Below are 23,191 nucleotides of genomic sequence, written 5' to 3'. Positions count from 1 at the left end.
TTTTATTTGTAAGGAAGTCTTTTTATGTACCTCTGGCTGTCCAGGACCTTGATTTTTAGCCGAGGACAGCATGGAACTTACTCTATATTGCAGGCAGACCTTAAACTCACCCATCTCCTGTCTTAGCCTCCTGAGTTCTTTGACTGTAGACCTAAACCACCATACATTGGCTCAAGTCTACTTTAACATACAGCAAACAAGGCTTGTCCAATGAGGGGTCCTGAGTGCCACCTGCCTCCTGCTGTAGTCTGACTCTCACCTTGAAAGTACTATGCTATTAGCACAGAGGATGAAAAAGATAAGCAGCACTCCTCCTAGCTTGCCATCTACTACAACAGCCTTTCCTAATTCAAGCTGAAGACCTCTAAAGGGGTCATACATTTTGGGAAACTCTTAGAAGACACCTTTTGATGCTTTCAGGAGAAGAGCTTTTAAAAGTTTACATAGGTGTGAACTTACACAGAGAGCTGTGGCAAGGCAGAGAGAAAAACAAGTAAGCTTGTTTTCTTATGCTGGTACCATAAATCTCTGAAGATCACCTTATTTTTTTATCTTTCCATCTTTTCTTCCTTCCTTCCTTCCTTCCTTCCTTCCTTCCTTCCTTCCTTCCTTCCTTCCTTCCTTCCTTCCTTTCCTCCTTCTCAAAATGTAACTCTGGAACATTTAGAACTTGCTATGTAAACTAGGCTTATCTCAAACATGTGGCAACCCTTACATCTCTGCCTCCCAAGTGCAGGGTTACAGATGTGAGGCAGCACCCTCTGCAGGGATAACCTTTTCTAATAAGCACTCTCCTTTAGCAGCCCAGCAGCTTATCTTAACTCATCAGCCTGCTCAGTACCTCCTGATTCACCTCCTTCTCAGAGAAAGCAAGTGAGTACATGAATGAGATATTGGGATGGTTGGGAAAGAAACTTCTTTATCTAAGTGCTGTTACCTTTCCTAAAGAAGTGTGTCTACGGAGACACCACTGAGCCCTACATTGAATGATGCTATCTAGTCTTTTAAAAGCCTCTCCATTTTCATTCCCAACAATTGCTCACTTTCTTGCAGAATGCCTTCTCCACTATGGATATTCTTGGAACAAAGATAAATAGAAAGTTTTTTTTTCCTACTATTATCAAACGCAAAGGGCCCCTTAAAGATCTTGGTGCCACATTGTCCACGCACAGTTCAGTTGGTCAGACATGGTCCTCTAAGACTGAGTCTTAGTAAGCATAGTAAACAAGAAATTGCTGTTTATACTTCTGAATGCTCCTTTCATGAGACGTTCTTTTGCCAGGAGTGTATCCCTCAAATCATATAAAGCTTTTTATTTTATACATCTATACCCTATTTTGTGCCTGTTTCTATAACTTTACCACAAATGAGTTTAGTTGCCACAATGTTTTCAGTAGGTCCCTTTGCTTGATTAATGGAGTGGACAACATGGTTAGTTTAAAGACAACTGGTTTTCTGTTACTGGAGACTTCAGGACAAACATACACTTATGCTCAAGCAGGTAAGGGAGGCTTGATCTAGGACTATTACAGTAGGAGTATCAGAATTATTGTAGTAGAAAAGAAATCTTCAACTCTGTTCAGAACAACTGAACAAGTTTTAAATGTTATAACAAGCTAGAGAATAATCAGTAGAGAAAGCTGAGGAAGAAGGTATGCATTTGATCAGAAGATCTGTGTTTGAAAAAAAAATGTACTTGAAGTTAGGCTCATTGTTTTCCATGGAGACTAGGAGTTAGAAATAGCAGTCTTCCTGATGACTCATTGCAAAGGGATAGCTTCTGTCTTTAAAAAGGAACTTCTGCCTGAGTATAGTGACTCACATCTGCAATTCCAGTTTCTGGGAGGCTGAGGCAAGAGGATCAAAAATTCCAGGGCAGCTTAGGTTACAAAGTTATACTGTTTTTTTGTTTTTGTTTTTGTTTAATTAAGAGGTTACTAGGGAGAAGGATCTGCAAATAAAGCACTTGCCATACAAGTTTGAGGACCACAGTGCAGGACCCTCAAACCCATAGGCAGGTATGGCAGCACTTCAGAGTCAGAGACAGGGCATCTCTGGGGCCAGCTGGCTAGCTAGAATTGGTAAGTTGAGGTAGAGACTCTGGCTAGGTAAATAAAATGGGGCACGACCACAGAAGGCCCTCACCATGAACACATGGGAATACACATAAACACTGCACATATACACAAGGAAGACTAACTAAGGGCTAGACTATCATTCTGTGATAGAGCACTTGCCTAGCATGCACAGAGCCCTATGTAGCATCCCAACACTGCAAAGGTAAACAACCAAAACAGCTTCTAGATATCGGGAGATAATTTACATTTTAATTACCCAGAGAAAGAATTCACAACTTCAAAGGTTCTAAAAAAACAAAAGGGAGATTTGGGACTAACTATCAGGTAGAAACCTATCTAAAATTTCCTCAGGCTGAAAGTCCTTTAAAAAGCATTGTGATCAATTCCTTTGATCAAATCTATCAAATGATGAATAGTTTTCATACGTATTAGTTCATATATTATAATTATTAATTCATAGGCTATAATGGCCTTTTGAGTCACATACACAGACACCATAAGGATTATGAGCTTAGAGTAATTGTTTAATTTTACAACTGACCTAACTATCCAACTTAATTATAGACTGGTTTTCCAATATCAAATTCCATCTGGGAATTAAAATTGCTCTCTCATTTGCTTATTTAAACAGAAATCGCCACCATATACAAGATCTAATTTGTGACTTTAGTTAAGAATAGTTAAATGCTTGCTGATATGACATCTTCAGTTTTCTAGTGAAATTTTCTAAGGACACATTGAAAAGACAAAGTTGTTCACAATTCCAGTTAAGAGGAAGCAAAAAAGAATCTATCCATTGACCAAATCTGGCAGAAATTGGTGAAAGCAATTATCGTTCTCACCCTGTGCCCACTCATTTAAACATAACAGGCTAAGAAAGGATGACATACCATCTGTTCATATCTCAGTGACTGTCAAGGATTCTCAATCCTTGAGTGTTTAGGGGAAAAAAAATCCAGTAGTCTTCCCTCTTGGAAAAATACATAGCAAGGGCACTATTTCTCCTCCTTCTCCTCCATTCACAAATTGACACCATTCAGTCACATAGCCACGATATGTGAGACATGATAGAACATGAAAAATAAGAGTATTTATGAAGTGTTGGACATTGTAAGTGTGAGCTTATGCTACTTCATTTATTTTACCTAATCAACAAGGGTATAACCTGGACCTTTCTCTATTGTTCCCTAAATTTTAGGCTTAAAAACAATGACCAAATGAATAAAGTGTAATTAATAAAAAAAAAAAACCAATGACCAGAAGCACACTAATTAATCATAGGCTTGAGGTGTTGACAATACAAATAGAAACCTTATCTTCTCAGCCCTTTCACTCTGTCCCACCTTCCCATATCCCTAGATGTAGGGTAGATGAGCCACCACAGATGGTCACCTTTTGAATATCTGGAAAAGAAAAATAACAAAAGCTAAAGTCCTGGTCAAGATCCTCTTGAGCTTTAGTGTTCAGTACCACTTTGTTTTTGCATCATGCCCATAGACACAGAAGAGAATGTGAAGTCAGCTCACATGCCCTGCAACCTGTAACAAGCTTTCAGAGTTTGTTGGCCAGGGTTGAATAAAGAGCATTTATTTGCCTGTAGTATTGGAAATGAGCCTTGCCTTCTTCAAGCTGACCACCCTCCAGTTCCAGCCCAACTATACCATGTATCATTTTTTTTCCACAAACCACTTGTTTTCCACCACACCCATAAATTAATCAGTCGCTATGTCTCTATTGCTCTATGTGTGCCTGGGTTCTCTAGTCAACCACCTACAAGAGATAGCAGACTAAGTTTCATATGTCTTACTTTTTGGCCGCATGAAGGGAGTAGTTGAGTGTTGATTGCTGCTTGGGAGCAGTATAAAGATTCTGGGGCTTCCTTTCCACAATTTCTTTGGTCTGTCTTCATAAAAGAATCAACCATTTTGTGTCCCAGGAAGGGCAAATCAACACATAATAGAGAGACATTTAATCTGTGTTATCCCTGCTATTTGAAATTGTTATCTAATTTTCAGAAAGCCTATTTTTTAACTAATTAACAGGAAGAGTCATGACAGGAATCATGAACTCTTACATAAAATGATGTCCCTGTTTGTCACAGCATGTCAGGGCATTGGAGATGAGGCGTGAACTCGTCATTGCAGAAGCAGCAGAACAATCAGGATCCTATTACTTGTTGACAACAAATACGACTGCAGACATTTTATAGCCAAAAGATCCCCACCCCCAAATCAAATCATTTCCAGAATGCATAGGTTGATTTTTGTTTTGTCCTTTTGTTTTGTTTTTGTTGGGTTGGGGGAGTGTGTTTTTGTTTGTTTGTTTGTTTGTTTGTTTTGGTTTTGGTTTGGTTTTTTTTGAGATAAGCTTTCCCTGTGTAGCTCTGGCTGTTCTAAACTCACTTTGTAGACTAGGCTGGCCTAAAAATCAGAGATCCATCTGCCTATACATCGTGAGTGCTGAGATTAAAGTCATGTGTCACCACTGCCAACTAGAAAGATTGTTTTGTTGATGGTGCTAGTGGTAGTGTTTTGGATTTCTAAATTGCAACAAAATTACTCTATTTTTGGGTGACAGTAACTTAATGCTATCCATCTCAAAGACATATAACATCCAGCACACATTGGTCATCATATATGTTAGTCCTTACACACACACACACACACACACACACACACACACAGAGAGAGAGAGAGAGAGAGAGAGAGAGAGAGAGAGAGAGAGAGAGATGCAACCCACCCCAAAGAAATACAAAGCCATGAGACTTCACTTTCTATTTTTTGTCATCTTCAGATGGCTCTTTTTTTGTCCAAGACCCTTTCATAATGCTTGCCCTGACCCATCCTTCACTTCTTATGGAGAGCCAAAGGCTTCAGTTAGTTTCTATTCTGTTACACTCATCAGTACCCTGCTTGCTGCTCCCTGGGGAACTGTCTTGACTGAGAAATAGTCTCCACCATGGAATCCTTGCATGTGTGAATAGATGATTCACCCTATCCACAGAACATGTTTAAATAAAGGGTTACAACGCAAAAGGAAATCTTGAATGCTGGAGATTTTAGGGTTTTTTGTTTTGTTTTGTTTTGTTTTAATTCTTTAATGACAGGTAAACAAGGCAGAGATTTTTTTTTTTTCAGAATTTGTGGCTTTTCTACCTACTTCTTCTGTGGGTATCCAGCCACCTAGGGATCCTGACACTTTGGCCACTTAAAATTGTTTGCCTCTTAGGACAGAGCAATAAAAACCTTGATTTTTTCTTTGCTTGTTGTTTTTGGACATACACACAATATTTTTTGAAACTAAATCCCCAAAGTTATGGATACTTCTCCCTTAATGTATCATACGTAGGCTTCAATCTCCTTTTCACAAAATAAAAACAAAACAAAACAACAAACAAACAAAAACACTGGAGCAGGAGAGGTGGCTCAGCAATTAATAGCAGGTTTTACTGCTCTTGCAGAGAACCCCAGTTCAGTACCCAACACCCACAAGGTGACTCACAACCACTTGTAACTCTAATGTCAATAGATCAGAAGCCATCTTCTGTCTTCTACGGTCTCCTGTATGTATGTGGCATACATCCGTTCAAGTAGATACACACTCATAAAGACATAATGAATAAGTAAATCTTAAAAGGACTATTTTTTCTTCTTTCTATCTATCACAATGTTTTCAATTTAATAAAAGATTTTTAAAATAAAAAACACTGAAGAGAATTATTCCAAGCTTGATATTTATTAAATTTGATTTCATTCTTCCTTTCCCAAGACAATCTTTAGAATACAAAGTAGAGGAAGATTTGTTTTACAAATTGAACATTTCCCCCAGTCCAGGGCTGGGAGTCAGGTGAGCATCTCTGCTGACATTTATAGAAAATGATCTTTGTTTCTGAATAGAATTTGTTTTGATGTTTGCAGGCAATGCTCTCCTTATAAAAGCAGGCACAGCTTCACAACTCAAGGAAGAGAAGGTATAAGGACCACCATCAAAGTGACCTGCATAAAAACAAAGAACAATTAAATGGAACATGATGGACTTTGGGCAAGAAAGAAGCATACAAAAATTTCATGGAATGGTGTGATGAATAAGTAGAAAAAAGTAAAGTTGTGAAAAAAAATAGTTGAACTCATTCTAACATCACTTCCTGGTCAACAGATACACATGTCCTTCTTGCAGAGCTATTGTCATTATCTGTGAGCACTTTGAAACAGGCCATTGGGCCTCTTGGTAATCCTGGATTATTATTTGGTACAAGAGTGTTAAGATTTTTCAACATGTATTTGCTACTGTTTGCTGTGAAGAAAAATACATTTACATTTATGATATATATTGCTAATGAATTGAAGTATCCCTGGAGCAGCAGGAATACCCTTTTTGCAAAACTGACATTTCCCAATTAGACCCAACTATTATAGTTACTAAGGAGATTCAACAACTCAGGCAGTCTTTAAACCATGATATTCCAGGGTCTTCAAGAAGAGCAATAAATATCTGTAGTTAGCTGGCCATGGTGCAATGGGTGTCAGTGACTAGGGAAAGAGTGTTTTCATGGATACCCTTAACTTTCCGATACAACTATGGAGACTAAGACTACATAGCATGATTCAACCAGTTCTGTTTGGTCATTCACCTACAGCTAGAGTTATACATATTAAGGATAGAAAAGGATGAAGCTCTAAGCACAGGTCACAGAGTTAAGGACACCGCCTGATCTTAAGCCAAAGCCCTTTTTAAATATACCACTCAGTTTCTAAATCAGTTTTAGGCCTGAAAAATAAAATGAGTTTTTGAGTCTGTGTAATAAAAACTAAAAGTGAGAGAAGGGTCTTGACATTAGCACTGAGAAGTGACAGGCTGACCACAATCAGGCTAGCAAAACGAGTCTGTTTATGTGAGAACCTGAAGCTTAAGTTTGGTCTTAGAACGGTAAGAAAGGGAACAGGGCAGGAACTTGCCACAGAGGGCCTCTGAAAGAATACACTCTGTATTATATACCTAAGTCCACTTAGAAGTGAGTATACACCATGGGTGTCTTTCTCCTTCTGGGATACCTCACTCAGGATGATCTTTTCTAAGAAGTTCCCACCATTTGCCTGCAAATTTCATGATTTTCTTGTTTCTAATTGCTGAGTAGTATTCCATTTTGTAAATGTACCACAACTTCTGTATCCATTCTTCAGTTGAGGGACATCTGGGTTGTTTCCAGGTTCTGGATATTATGAATAAAGCTACTATTACCATGACTGAGCAAATGTCCTTGTTGTATATTTGAGCATATTTTGGATATACACCTAGGAGTGGTATAACTGGATCTTGAGGTAGCACTATTCTTAATTTTCTGAGAAAGCACCAGATTAATTTCTAAAGTGGTTGTACAAGTTTACATTCCAACGAACAATGGAGGAGGGTTCCCCTTTCTCCACATCCTCTCCAGCATGTGTTGTCACTTATCTTAGCCACTCTAATGGCTGTAAGGTGAAATCATTTTGATTTGCATTTCCCTGATGACTAAGGACTTTGAGCAGTTTTTTTTTTAAGTGTTTCTCTGCCATTCGGTATTCCTCAATTGAGAATTCTCTGTTTAGCTCTGTACCCCATTTTTTAATTGGATTACTTGATTTGTTGCTGTTTAACTTCCTCAGTCTTTATATATTCTTGATATTAGCCCTCTATCAGATATGAACTCAGTGGCTGGCTCTTTGATCACCTCCCTCTAAGTGGGAGCAGCCTTAACAGACCACAGAGGAAGACAATGCAGCCAGTCCTAATGAGACCTGATAAGGCTAGGTTCAGATGAAAAGGGAGGAGGACCTCCCCTATCAGGGACTGGGGAAAGGGCAGGGGAGGAGAAGAGGGAGGAAAGGCAAGGTTGGAGAGGATGAGGGAGGGGGCTACAGCCGGGATACAAAGTGAATAAATTATAATAAATAAAGTAAAAAATTCTGGGGAAAAATTACTTTTTAAAAATAAGTTGAAATGCGATTGGTTTCATACACTGTCAAGATGTTCTGTCTACTCTGGAATAAAATAATTGACTTTTTTTAAAGACTCTACCCAGCAGGGTATTAAAGCAGATGCTGAGACTCATAGCCAAACTTTGGGCAGAGTGCAGGGAATCTTATGAAAGAAGGGGGAGGGAAAAAGTTCTGGAGGAGACAGGAGCTCCACAGGAGACCAACAAAGCCAAAAGATTCGAGCCGAGGAGGTCCTGCAGAGACTAAACACATCAACCAAAGTCCATTCATGGAGAGGATCTAGACCCCCTGTTCAGATGTAGCCCATAGACAGCCCAGTTTTTATGTGTGTTCCCTAGTAGTAAGGGGAGCAGGGATTCTCTCTGACATGGACTCAGTGGCCAGTTCTTTGATTATCTCCCCATGGTGAGGTAGCCTTGCTGGGCCACAGAGAAAGAGAATCTAGGCAGTCCTGATGAGATTTGATAGACTAGGGTCAGATAGTAGGGGAGGAGAATGTCCCCTATCAATAGACTAGGGGAAGGGCATAGTGGAAGTAGAGGAAGGGAGAGAGGGACTGGGAGGAGATGAAGGAGGAGACTACAGCTGGATACAAAGTGAAAAAAAAATGTATTAATTAATTAATTAAAAATTTGTACTTAATTAATTAATTAAATTTACTCTCCTACTCCAAAAAACAAAGGCAAACCTGAAGTATTACATCATGGTCCAAGCAGAACGAAATCATCACAGCATCAACTTAGGTATTTTGCATCCCCCTCCCCCAAGGCTTGAGCTAGGGCTTAGTTATGCAGCCCAGGCTGGTTTCAAATCTGGGACACTCCTCCTGTAAGTCTCCTAAGGGCTGGAATGAAACATATTGCACTATACCCAGCTTTTAACTTACAGTTTTCAAACGTTTTGAATCCCTTTTACTATCCTTTTGTAGTATTCTTTCTCCTTTTTTTGGAGAAAACTTTCCATATTTAACTTGTAGATCTATCCTTTCCCTGCAATCTCCCTCCTAATGCCTCATCCTCACATAAATATCTGTCTCCACTCACAAGTGTCAGTTCCTGTGGTAGCAACTCAAGGAGTATTCGTGGTAGGAGGAAGTGGCCGTGAAAGCCACAAGACCTGAGTTCTGGCTCATTCTGCTGCCAATGGTCTTAGCGACTGTCCTTTACCATGATTAAGGTTCTCTCTGTGGAAAATGAGCAAATTGAAGTACAGTATGTCTAGGATCCTTTCTGATTTTCAACAGTCTGTGCCAATTATTTTTAAGAGCCTTTGAAGTTTTTAAACCTTTTGTCTCTTCTCTTCTCCGTTATTCTAACATCTAATCAGTCTATATGTACTTTCTCTGCTTAGAATGAGTCCACACAGATATGCATACAGATACAATATAGATTAGATATAGTGCTTACCTTGATATATTATAGGTAGTATATTATATTATAATTATATTATATACCATATGATAAATATATTATATTATTTATGAAATATGGTCTTGTTTTGAGGAACTATTAGCCAAGACTCAGCATACAGTTTCATGTTATTGAGTATCTCTTGAATATGAATGCAAACATTAGTGTTTTGTGCTTTACCATTTGGGAAGTTTATTTCTGAAGGAGTACCAGGTAGAGATCCAATAGATTTGAAAGTGGAATTGGTTGTTGTTGATTTGAGTGATAATGTCAATAATTTGGGCTCATGGGCTTTCTCCAGTCTCTTCTGTTTATGCCTAACATTTATCCCAAACCTGCTTCTTCCATCTGAAATGACACCAGAAAAAGAGTTAAACAAGTAAAATGTATCACATTCTATGCTTAAAATGAGTGAAACGGTGATCTAGTTAATTATACTGCCTCCAATAGTCCCTCTAAAATATGAAATTCAATGCTTAATGTCCCTTTATTCTTGCAGTCGGTTTTTCTATGAAGTTGTAAAAAGTAAATTTATACTGTGGTGTGTGACACATGCAAATACAATGCACTTAACTAAGATGTCTATTTTCCCTAGAGCATAAGGACTTGCAGGTCACTAGTACACCCAGTAGAAAAGAGGGATCAGGTGCTGCCTCTGACATGAATTCAGTTGCCTGCTCTTTGATCACTTTCCCTGGCAAAACTGCTTTGCCAGGCCACAGAGGAAGAGGATACAGGCAGTTCTGATGAGACTTGATAGACTAGGGGCAGATGGCAGGGGAGGAAAACTCCCCCTTTTAGTGGACTAGAGGAAGTGGGTAGGAGGGGATGAGGGAATGAGGGATGGAGAGTGGGAGCAGGAGGAGATGAGGGAGGGGCTCAGGATAAAAAAATGAATAAATCGTAAAAAATAAAATAAAATAAAACAATCAAAATAAAGATACCTGGGTGCTACTTATAGACTCTTAGAGTAGAAAATGTTGCTTTCCTGAAGGAAGAAGACTGGCCTTTGTATGGATACTGAGACAAGCTGCCAGAATTGAAGAAAAGATCATTTGATAATAGAATAGCAGTTTATTTTGGAGATTGCATTGAACCTGTAGATTGCTTTTGGTAAAATGGCTATTTTTACTATGGTAATCCTACCAATTCATGATCATGGAAGATCTTTCCATATTCTGATATCTTTTTTAATTTATTTTTCAAAGACTTAAAGTTCTTATTGTACAGGTCTTTCACTTGCTTGGTTTTTGAGTTACTCCAAGATATTTTACGTTTTTAAGGCTACTGTAAAAGATACTCTTTCCCTGATTTCTTTCTTAGCCCATCTGTCATTTGTATATAGGAGAGGTACTGAATTTTTTAATTAATATTATATCCTGCCACATCACTGAAGGTGTTTATCAGCTATAGGAGTTCCTTGGTACAATTTTTAGAGGTCTCTTACGTATACTATCATATCCTCTGCAAATAACAATACCTGATTTCTTCCTTTCCAATTTCTATCCCTTTGATTTCCTTTAGTTGTCTTCTTGCTCTAGCTATGACATCAAGTAGTATAGTGAATAGATATGGAGAAAGTAGACAAACTTGTCTTGTTCCTGGTTTTAATGAAATTGCTTTGAGTTTGTTTCTTAGATTGTTGCCTAGCCCAATTGTCATCAGAGAGGCATCCTCGGGCATCTAACAGGAGCAGATGCAGATGCCCACACCTAAGCATCAGACAGAACTTGGAGAACCTGCAGAAGTGGGGGAGGAAGAATTGTAGGAGCTAGAAGGCTTGAGGACACCAGAAGAACATGGACCACAGAATCAACTAAGCATGGCTCATAGGGGCTCACAAAGACTTAAGTGGCAATCATGGAGCCTGCACGGGTCTGTACTAGATCCTCTGCATGCATGCTGTGTTTTTGTTGTTGTCGTTGTTGTTTTGTTTTGTTTAAGCTTCAGTTATTTATAGGGCACCTAATAGTGGAAGTGGGGTTATCTCTGACTCTTTTGCCTGCTTTTAGAACCCTTTTCCTCCTACTGGGTTCTTTGTCTAGCACTGATATGTGGGTTTGTACCTAGTCTTATTACTATTGTGTTATGCTGTGTTTAGTTGATATCACTGAGAGGCTTGCTCTTTTATGAAGGGAAATGGAGAAACAGTGGATCTAGGGGAGAGGTGAAGTGAGGAGGGGGACTGGGAGTAGTGGAGGGAGGAGAGGTTAGGGTCAGGATGCATTATATAAGAGAAGAATAAATAAAAAGAAAAAAGAGGGAAAAAGAACACTAGTTTGCCTCCAGTGAAGATATCCTCAAGGGAAGGGCTAGTGTTGAGAGGCAACGTTAGAGGCCACTATATCTCTCACTTGTCAATGAGTCCCATTAGAAGAGCCTCTCAGGCAGCTCACTTGTGAAGCATCTTAGAAATGCTGGCATGTTCACTTCACCTGTCACCACTCCTTGATTCTCACATGCACTCAACCTACTGTTGGTTACTGGCCAAACGGCCCTATGACCCAGTTCCTAAAACACATTAAGTGCTCAGCCAATTTTCTTAACAGAAGCACAGGTGAGATGACAAGTAGTCTAAGAAATCTGGTTCCAAATAAAAGCTCTAGAGGTTAAAACATAACCCAAGCCACAGTCCTCCCTTGACTTCCTTCATCTTAGCACAAAGCCACAAGTCATTTTCATGCCACAGACACAGCTTCCATTTTAGTAGTTTTGTCATATGCATTAGGAGAAACATTGACATGATCAATACTGTAAAGTGTATACAATTAAAAGCCTTACCTACATTGACATCTTACCCGAAACATTCTCCAGCCGAAGCCACCTGCAATGAAGGTGTGTGTGCCACTGCTCCCGCACACTCTCTTTCATCACACAGTAAAAGACAAAAATGAGGAACCCTGAGCCAAGAGAATAGGATCAGTCATTTCACCTTCCTTCACCAGGTAGCACTGATTTCCTGTCTCGGGCCTATTCTTGTCATCATCAGTGGTGCTCTAATGAATCTCGGGGGTACTCGTTTCTTTCTCATTTCTTTATGGCTTCCCCAAATGGAGGAATAGCATAAAGTCAGAATTAAGACTCCATAGCCACCACGGTTTTTCTCCTAGGCTGCCATCTATCGTATATCATGAGACACGGGGCTCTAAGGATACCCAGACTTAGAGATAGTGCTCAATGATCCTCATCTTCATGCACTGTCATTCATATCTTTCACATGTAGGATACTCTCATATAACAATGACATAGGGCAGAATTAGGCTATAAAAGACATCCCCCTGCATCCACTCTTCAAGAAATTAAGTGTTTTGTCTTGACAATATCTTGGCATGTAGATGCATGAGTCCTGCCTGTATGACTGAGTCTTCTAGGAAGCAGAAACTCCAGCCCTGGATAGCACCAGTAGACAACTTGACTCCAAATTCATGAAGGTCTCTGAGCCAAAAGTATGTAGTTAAGTTGTGCCTGGATTCCTGACCATCAGACAGTTTTGAGATTAGAAATGTATGTAGTATTAAGGTGCTGAATTTAGGGGGTAGGTTGTTACACGGTCATAAACATCCGGTACACATGTTTTTTGGCATAACTGAGGCATGTGCAAAGCATGTCCATCTCTGACATTATCTGGAAAGTGAGAGGGAAGTGCTGGAGATACCAATTGTCAAATGTGGGACATTTTTCATTTCTTTCCTATAAACCAGCTTCTGAAGAGATGAAAGTAGCACTTAAGATGACCCTGACTGAAAATTCCCTACAAGACTGATTGGATTTCTTCAAGATGGGGATGGAATTGGCAGAACTAATTCTTGTCAACACGACGACTTTTATTTATAGTCCACACCCAAAATCACTATCTACAAAGCCCTTACAGATGCCTCAACCTTAAAATCAACCTTCCCACTTCTGAGTTGCCATAATACTTTGCTTCATATAATATGTGCCCTGTTAGGCATATAATTCTCTGCATATTGCCCATCTTATCTTCCAGCTGTCAAGTCTTTGAAGGTCTGGCTTCTGTCTCCTTTTCATCTTCATATCACCTTTTCCTTTGCCTCCAGCACTGTGTGGCAGCTCAGTTCACTTGAACTTCCAGGAATTTGACACACAAATTCTCATTGTTATCTATAGCCTCAGTAATAACTGTTTGGACTTCAAGTTATACATTTTTTTTAGTTCAAGTGTAATTTGGAAATATTTGTTCTCCATAAAGAGTTCAACATGCCTCTACATTGGCAAATTGTCCTGCCAGTAAATTGTTTCTAGCACTCATTGCAAACTGAGCACAAGTCAAAAGGATAACTAACATGAAAACTTATATCAGCTACTTCCTTAGTGGAAATGATATTTTTTTTTGCTTAGTCCTGGGGATTGAACGTAGGTCTTTGTACATGATCAAAAAATGCTCTACCACCAAACTATATCCCTAGCCCTCCTTTTTTAAAACTTTTTTTTATTTCAGAGCAAGGTCTCACTGAGTTCCCAGGTTGTTTGTGGCTTTGAACTTGTAATTCTCCTACTTCATCCTTCAAAGTACTTGTGATTACAGGTCTGTGCTATGAGGTCCAGCACAAAGTCAAGAATCTTGGATTGAAGCAAGTGATAATCTGCTGAAATTTACCCTGTTTGACTATACCTCTCACCAGTTCAAAGGGGACACCAGCTCAAAGGATGCTGACAAACAGAAGTACTCCAAAGCTGAGCCAAGTAGCATGGTGATGAACATGAGAAAATCAGGGCTGCTGTATCTAGATAAGAAAATACTTGCAGTATGTAATACAGGATGAGGAGACATTATGGCATTAGTCACAGATCTGAGAGGTCTGTCATTAAGAAGATAAATTATTCTTGCTCTGTGTGATTGCCAGATCAGAACTAGGAGCGATGGGAAGAGACACCAGATCAGTCACATGCTAACAAATCACAGCTAGTATTTACCAAGCCATGACAGTGTAACAGATATTGTGTTGTTTTCATGTTTATAGGTGAGAGGATTTAGAATCTATGGTGTTTAAGAAACTTTAAAGCTCAAGGTCTTAACCACTGCACTATCTTTCTGTCAAAGGAAGAAGACTGGGGTAAGAATCAGAGAGGATCAGAAGCTAAATGCTCTGCTTCATGGAATGCTGAGCTTTCAGTCCCTGGGAAGTTTCAGGAAGAGCCAAATGACTTTATGTCATTTGATGGAGAATTGGATTGGCAAGATCTTTGTTCCCTGGTCCCAGCCCTGAGACTCCCTGATACCAGGTGGGAGGCAGCAATCTGGAGGCCTGTGTCATTTCCTCCCCAAAGGACTTTATCACTATGTGAAACCAAACAACAGCAGTGACGAATGCAGTATTCTTGTCTCTTTCTGGGCAACAGCCGCCTGGAAGGAAGCACAGCGACCTGAGAAGAGCAAACCTCAGCCTCAGAGCAGGGAGAATTCTGACTGCAGCATGAACAGAAGACAACAGTGAAAAATGAGCACCTAGTGCTGCTCTCATCTCCCGTTTGCACTTTTGTGAGCTTTCATACTTAAAGGTTATTCTGTGAATTCCAATGAGCTGCCTGCCAGCTCTTCTTCCCCTGGCAGCTTTCCTTTCCCACAACACACTGATAGGCTTTTTCACTACAAGATAGGCAAGAGGGAAGATGCTAGGTTGTTTGCTCTGTTTTTGTGTGTACCCCCTCCTTCACAAGGCTCATCCTAAGCTTAATTTTTATTTTCTTAAGTGGCCACAGGACATCCACCATTCAGTCATGGCTACAAATTAACCATTTGTCATTCAAATTGCTAGTTTGTTCACCTGTCTCATTGTGTGTGTGTGTGTGTGTGTGTGTGTGTGTGTGTGTAACTTGACTTTTAAATTCAGAGCTCTGAAAAAACCCTTGCTATATGACTGCACATTCTATATTGTAGGCAAGACTAGGAATGCTTGATCGACAAAAACCATGTCTGCCAGACAGACAGAGAGACATCATGCCTCTGTTCACATTGGTTCTATGAGATTCCTGCTTTCATCTTCAAGAGAATAGTTGATTAACTTCTACATACTATTTTCCCTTCTACCAAGGGATGGATCAATGACTATGTCAAAAAACATCTTCTTTTCAAGTTCCAACTGACTTTATAGTCTTTCTTGAATCCCACTTTTAATACTCAGGACAAATTTCTCCTCAGATTAGTTAGCCAGAGAGCATCCTTGAGTTAGCACTAAGAAGGGAGGTCTGCATGGGATCCTAATCCACTTCTATGACCACTCTCTAGAAAGGTTGGTTAGTTCCTGTGACATGATAGAATTCCCAGTTATGGCACCTCAGTCTCAGCCAAAGTGGCTTTGTCCACAGTAGAACCATTACCTCAGTCATCAATCTCCATCACCATCAAGTGTCAGCAGCCACAAAAGGCAGTGAGAAGTATGCCAAAAGCTGCTAAGACTTTTATCTCTTCTACCAGATGCAATCAAAAGGCACAAAAGTGCCTGAGGAGACGGGTTAGATGGTAAGAGTACTTGATGTATAAGCATGAGGCTCCATTTTCAAATCTTTAGCACTCCTATCAAAAGCTAAAACTGCACAGACACCTGTAGCCCCAGTGTTATGTGGGAATTGCTGGAGCTTGCTGGCTGTCAACTTAGCTCCAGATCCACTAAGAGACCTTGTCTCAAAGTAATAAGGAAGAAGTAAGTGCTAGAAGAGGTCAACCTGTGAGTATGGCCATGAATCTCCACATGCACATACCTCTCTCTCTTATATACACACGCATATGTGTGCACACACACATGTGCATGCATACACACACAGCACACAGGAGAAAACAAACATATTTTATATTTTCCTATATCCTACTAAGAACTTTTGTCTCCAGCTCTTTGCATTAAGCAGCTGTGTGACTCTTCAATTTTCTGGTCTGGTGGTTTAATAAAATATTAAGATATATGATGTAAATGGAGCCTGTGCAGTTAAAAATTTAAGGTCTCTACTGTCTAGTAATTGGTATATTCAACTAATTCAACTAGACTATGCACTTCAAACTTTAAACCCAAGCATGAATCTATATATTAGCGAACACAGTTTGTTGATATAACGAGTCCTGTAAGAAACCTTGCCATTCACTGATTGATGCAGACATCACAAACTAGAAAAAGTTGTGGTAACTTATTTGTAATGTTCCCTCCACCCTTGAGTAAGAGTGGGAGCTATGTATTCACTCAATGAAGGCTAACATCTACCTAGTATTTCCAAAGACTGCTTGTTGACCCATTACGAGCAGGGATTTCCTGATATACTTTTTCTTCTCTCCTTTAAATTCCGGAATGTGAGATTATTTTCCAAAACAACACAAATGTCTTTGCTGGAGGTCTAGCTAGCCACAGAAAGAGCCAACATACAGTAGTTACCTTGCAAAGTATTACAAATGGCAAAAAGATACATGAAAAAGATCCTCACAGGTCCCCAGGCAAAAAAGGCAAAACCCCAGGTGAGGCCGAGTAGGAATGTCAGACTGATTGTGCCTTTGAGGTCATTCAGGATCATCTTCTTTCGCGTCTTCTGGCTTTGGGATTTCACCGAAGCCAATTGAATGAGAACAGTGCAAAACATGGAGAGATTCGTAAGAAATATGAGGCAAAAATAAGCCACAACCCAGATGTAAAAGATGCGATCATCTTTAATCCAACAACTGTACAGAGAAAGGAAGAGAAGACTGCTGTGAGTCATGATCATAAACTACTGCTTTCTGGGCACTCCAAGGTCACCTGGTCAGCTTCATTGAATCTAAGGACACCTAGACTTAGGGAAAGCAAGACAATGGAGTTCATTCACACCCCCTAGAGGCAGAGCTGGGCTTAACTTACTCTCCTGAGCCCTAGTTCGGGATACCTTCTAATATAAGCTTTAGTCCTACAGGACACATATACAGCAACCTCAGTAAGTTTCCCTGAGAAACTATTCTCTTCTTTAACAAAGGAAAAACAAATTATGTATTTTTCCCCAAAGAAGATCTTCTCACCCTGCGCACACCCTAAACCAGAGCTTTTATTTGCGAGATGAATTCTGCTTTGCATGAGAAATATTACAATAAAAGGACAGGAGCAAGCAAGAACATTCCTGAATGCTATATCAAACAATGATAAGATGATCAGAGTTAATGAAAATGCAACAAAAAGAAGACAGCTCTCATTATGCTGCTTTAAAATATCATGAATTTGGACCACAAAAGGCAGCAGTGATTACTGGATGGCTTAATGGCTCTATACTTGCTATTAAAGAAGAGATGTATAGTGGTTCCTGAGAGCAGATACTTCATTGAACGACATTTCTAACTATGAGACTCATTGCTTTTGAGTTTTGAAGGCAGACAAGCTTGACTAAGTCAACTGTGTGTCTAATTAGCTGGAATCTCTTTCTGAGTCCAGAAAGAGTCCTTTGGGACATGTTGTTCACACTGGTAAATGTCATTTTGTGTGTATTTTTAATAGCCAGAAGCTGGAAACAACCCAGATGTCACTCAGATGAGGAGTGGATACAGAAACTGTGGTGCATTTACACAATGCACTAGTGTATTGGAATATTACTCAGCAACCAAAACCAAGGAAATCATGAAATTTGCATGCAAAGGGTGGGAACTAGAAAAGATAATCCTGAGTAAGATATTCCAGAAGCAGAAAGACACACATGGTATATACTCACTTATAAGTGGATATTAGAAATATAATATAGGATAATCATACTAAAATCTGTGCACCTAAAGAAGCTAAGCAAGAATGAGGACCCTGGGTAAGATGCTCAATCCTCATTCAGAAAGGCAAATGAGATGGACAAAGGAAGAGGGTGAAAACAAGGAACAAAACAGGAGCCTACCCACAGAGGGCCTAACCATTCATGGAGATAATCTAGAATCCCTGCACATACGTAGCCCATGGCAGCTCAGTGTCCCTAGGGAACAGGGACTTTCTCTGACATGAACTCAGTGGCCTATTCTTTGATCACCTTCCCCTAAGGAGATCCAGGGAGAAGTGTCACAAATTAAGACAATGCAGCCAGTCTTGATAAGACCTGATAGACTAAGATCAGAGGGAAGGGGAGGAGGATCACCCTCTCAGTGGACTGTGGGAGAGGCATGGGTAGAGAAGAGAGAGGGAGAGTGGAATTGGGAAGGGCTGAGGGAGAGGGCTATAGTTGGGATGCCTAGTGAATAAACTGTAATTTATAAAAATAAATAAATTATAAAATCAAAACAAAACCAAAAAACATTTAATTTCTCCAATAAAGTCTCAGTCTATCATTTTCTGCCTCAAGTAAAACTACAGAAAACTCTTCTCAAAATTAGGCAGCACTATATTTTCAGATACAGATGACCTCTGAGTGAAAATATCAGTATGCAGCCTGGTGTGGCGGTGCATGGCTGTAATCACAGCAATCAGGGAGGCAGAGGCAGGCAGATCTCTAAATTCAAGGCCAGCCTGGTCTACAAAGTGAGTCTATGACAGCCAAGGCTACACAAAGACACCCTGTCTCAAAACAAAACAAAACAAAACAAAACCAACATCAACAACAAAACAACTAAAAAGAACAAAAAAGAAAGAAAATATCAGTATGCAAAATAGCATACATGTAAAAAGTGAACCATGGGGCTGGAGAGATGGCTCAAATTAAGACCACTTGTTGCTCCTGCAGAACTAGGTTTGATTCCTGGCACATACATAGTGGCTCCTGTCCATCTAAAACTCACATTCTAGTGATCTGGATTTCTTCTTCTGACTCCCCTGGGCACCACAAATGCATACAAAATGCTCACACCCATAAAATCAATCCATCTTAAGGAACTGCTAAAGTAAGTCACATAGAATGAGAGAGCAGATAAGCAGTCATCAGAGCCCAGGAAGAATATGAGGGAGGGTACAAAGCTCCAATAGAGAGCAGGAATATGTTCCTGTGTTCTACTGCATAGTGTGATCACTACAGTAAACAGTACTGTGCTGTATGTTTCAGATTACTGAGAAGAAAGGAGTTTGAGTGTTGGTACCACATAGAAATAATAAATTTTGGAAATAATAGATATGCTATCATGATTTGACCATTATACCCTAAAGATATGTATTCAAATATTTTGCTGTATTCCACAGGTAAGTACAATAATGTATCAAAAGTAAAGTAACTATCTGGGTGTCATGGATCAGGCTTGTAATATCACCAATCTGGGAAGCTGAGGCAGGGGTATTACTGAGTTCGCAGCCAGCCTGGGCAACACACCAACTTCCAGGGCATCCTGGGCTATATAGCAAGCCACAATCCCAAAATAAAAAGTGACAATAATAAAATAACATTTAAAATAAGCAAGTCGAAAACTATGTGCAAGGAAATAGCCACATGACTGACTATTGATAATAGGAGTTACCTGAAAGGAGAAACACTTAATAGCTGGGCATTGAGGAAGAGGTTTAGTTTTCAGCCTGAACCCTTCTGTGCTTTTGGATTTTGTACCCTGAGGTGAATTACCTTTCAAAGTATAATTATTTACAAAACAAAACTCTTACAGTTATCTGTCTCTCACTAACAAATCCACATATAAAAAGGCTCTTTGTGTGTGGTGGGTGGGGGGAGTTGATTTCATTCTGGTTTTGTTTTTGCTTTTGATCTTTGAAGAAGAATAACTATGAGAGAGATACTGGGGACCTTTTAAGTCACGAAATAGGCAAAGAGGGATGAGAGAGCTGGAGACAAGAAGGAAGGGGAAAGAAATGAGCAGGAAGTAAGGGAGAACCAGGAATTTTAGTTAAAAAGCATTTGCTGCAGAGGTCATTGTAATTTTGAACCTCTGGCAACTGCCATCTCAATATGAAAGACAGAGAGAGGAGTGTTAGACATAGGACCTCCTACACTTGATCCCAGCACAGCAGGACAGGAAATCTATAGTGGATGTGATTTCGAGAAGGCATGGTAAAGAGAACGGATATGGGGAACTTTAATAAAAGGTTATACAGCCTGGAAAATTGCATGGCTCCAAAGAAGGCTCAAAAGAGATAGAGTAGAATAAAAAGCTATTCTTGAGATGTGGCTGAGTCAAAGAGATGGGCTTGTGCATCAGATTGTAAAGAGACAGAGATCAAGAGAGAACAATAAATCTAGCCAGTTTACTGCAATGTGAAGATTTTTAGTCTCCCTCTGGAAAGATGGAACATTTCCCAACTCCTTTCAATATTTCCTTAGACTAGCCACTAAATCTTTCCCATGGTCTGTGAGGTTTTGGAGCCAACATGACTGCCAGTTGCATAGCATTAGCCACGGATCGGGCAACAAGTAAGACACTTTATAACAGCAATGTCATTTTAACTTGAACACAACACTGAGAGCAATTAGCCCCATTTTCCAGAAAAACAAAAAAACAAAAAACAAACAAACAAAATGCATCTAAAATGCACAATGACTTAGTCATGATCATAAAGAATCCAAACACTTCACCATTCCACCAGTCAGCATGGCTGTGTTTGAGCAGAAATACTGACAAAGAGTTTCCTGAAAAGCCAGTGTTAAGACTAAGAGGCTGGCCAGTAAGATCCCATTACTCCTAGAACCTCCACCGCCTGAAAAGCAAGAGACATTGGTACTTACAATGGAGTTGTTGGGCTCAGAGTTCCATAGAGGTCTTTTCTTACACTAAGTATGATGACCACTGTGAGTGCTGGAATTCCTAGAGTGGGTAAGCAAGGCACATAAACCGGTTAAATCCAGGGGAAGGATCCTAATCAAACAGCTGTGGGACTGATACAGGAAGACACTGCTTAAATGAGCCACAGATGTGTGAACACCAAAATACAATTGTTTGCAAAATGTTTGTGAATTCTTCTAAGTTAAACATTTCTAGGCTAGGAGTGTTCCAGTCTGCTAAACTAAGCAGGATGCCACTGGCTTCCATGCAATAGTCACTACTTAGGAAAACGGCTCAAGTGCCAACAACTCAGTTTGACAATAACAGCATCTAGTTCACCAGAATACAAGTCCACACAAAGCATTTCTTCTCCGTTGATAGGCCATCATGTTTTCCCTCCTTTTTAATTCTGTCCTTTCATTACTACTATGTCCATATTGTCCATATAAATACAACAAGAATTATTGTAAGAATCCCTATTTCTTGTTCGGTTGCTTTCTGTTTGCTTGGGATTTGGTTTTTTTGAAGCAGAGTATCATATTAGAAGCCTGGCTGAACCAGAGTTCGCTTTGGAGCCCAGGATGTCTTTGAATCTGGGTTGTCAGGTAGGAGGTTCCATGTTCAGTCATTAGTTTTTTATAAAATGTGGACAAATCTACTTTCCTAGGAATTTCATTTAATTAACTTGTAAATATAAATGTAATTAATTTATAAATTAATTAATTTAAATTTCCCAGATTTTTTTATAATTTACTTTTATTTTTTATTATTAGTTACATTTTATTAACTCTGTATCCCAGCTGTATCCCGCTCCCTTATTCCCTCCCAATCCCACCTTCCCTCCCTCATCTCCTCCCTGACCCTTTCCAAGTTCACTGATTGGGGAGGACCTCCTCCCCTGTCATCTGACCCTGTGTTATCAAGTGTCTTCAGGACTGGCTGCAAAGTCCTCCTCTGTGGCCTAGCAGGAGTGCTCCTCCCTTGGGGGGTGGGGAAGTCAAAGAGCCTGCCATTGAGTTCTTGTCAGAAATAGTCCCTGTTCCCCTTCCTATGGGAAACCAATTGATTACTGAGCTACCACGGGCTACATCTGAACAGAGGTTCTAGGTTATATCCATACATGGTCCTTGGTGGAGTGTCAGTCTCAGAAAAGACCCTGTGCCCAGATATATTTGGTCCTTGTGGAGCTCCTATCCTTTCCATGTCATACTAACTCCCCTTCTTTCATAGGATTCCTGAAGATTTGGTTATGAGGCTTAGTATCTGTTTTGAAACACTGCTAGGTAGTTTTTTTCACATGCCTTCTGCAGTAGACTCCTGTCATACATCCAATGCACATCCCATTTGTCTTTCTAAGTGAGGATTGATCATCTTACCCCATGTCTGCTTTCTTGTTTATCTTCTTTAGGTGTATAGATTTCATTATGTTTATCATATCTTGTAGATCTATATAAGCGAGTATATACCAAGTTTGTCTTTCTCCTTCTGGGATACTTCACTCAGAATGATCTTTTCTAAATCCCACCATTTGCCTGCAAATTTCATGATTTCCTCATTTTTGATTGCTGAGTAGTATTCCATTGTGTAAAAATACCACAGTTTCTGTATCCATTCCTCCATTGATGAACATCTGGGTTGTTTCCAGGTTCTGGCTATTACAAATAAAGCTGCTACAAACATGGTTGAGCAAATGTCCTTGAGCAAATTTTGGGTATATGCCTAGGAGTGGTATAGCTGGATCATGAGGAAGCACTATTCCTATTTGTCTGAGAAAGCACCAGATTGACTTCAAAAGTGGTTGTACCAGTTTACATTCCCACCAGCAATGGAGGAGGGTTCCCCTTTCTCCACAACTTCTCCAGAATGTGTTGTCACTTGAGTTTTTTATCTTGGCCATTCTGATGGGTGTAAGGTGAAATCTCAGGGTCGTTTTGATTTGCATTTCCCTAATGGCTAATGAGTTTGAGCATTTCTTTAAGTGTTTCTGTGCCATTCGATATTCCTCTATCTAGAATTCTCTGTTTAGCTCTGTTCCCCAATTTTAATTGGATTACTTGGTTTGTTGCTTTTCAGCTTCTTTAGTTCTTTATATATACTGGA

At 39.7% G+C, this 23,191-nt stretch overlaps 1 protein-coding gene across 1 annotated transcript in view; it reads right to left on the bottom strand.

Moving 5' to 3' along the window:
* Positions 1 to 5,882: 5,882 nt before the first annotated feature.
* Positions 5,883 to 23,191, bottom strand: part of Adgrg4 (adhesion G protein-coupled receptor G4) — a 98,145-nt gene continuing 80,836 nt past the window's right edge. Inside the window, 5 exon segments of the mRNA XM_060374674.1 lie at positions 5,883 to 6,073; positions 9,643 to 9,797; positions 12,254 to 12,362; positions 16,842 to 17,122; positions 21,055 to 21,133. Coding sequence (XP_060230657.1) covers positions 5,883 to 6,073; positions 9,643 to 9,797; positions 12,254 to 12,362; positions 16,842 to 17,122; positions 21,055 to 21,133 — 815 coding nt within the window.

The sequence above is a fragment of the Meriones unguiculatus genome, chromosome X (assembly GCF_030254825.1).
Source record: "Meriones unguiculatus strain TT.TT164.6M chromosome X, Bangor_MerUng_6.1, whole genome shotgun sequence".
Lineage (NCBI taxonomy): Eukaryota > Metazoa > Chordata > Mammalia > Rodentia > Muridae > Meriones > Meriones unguiculatus.
The sequence above is the reverse complement of the archived record's forward strand: the minus strand, read 5'-3'. Positions and strand labels throughout refer to the sequence as shown.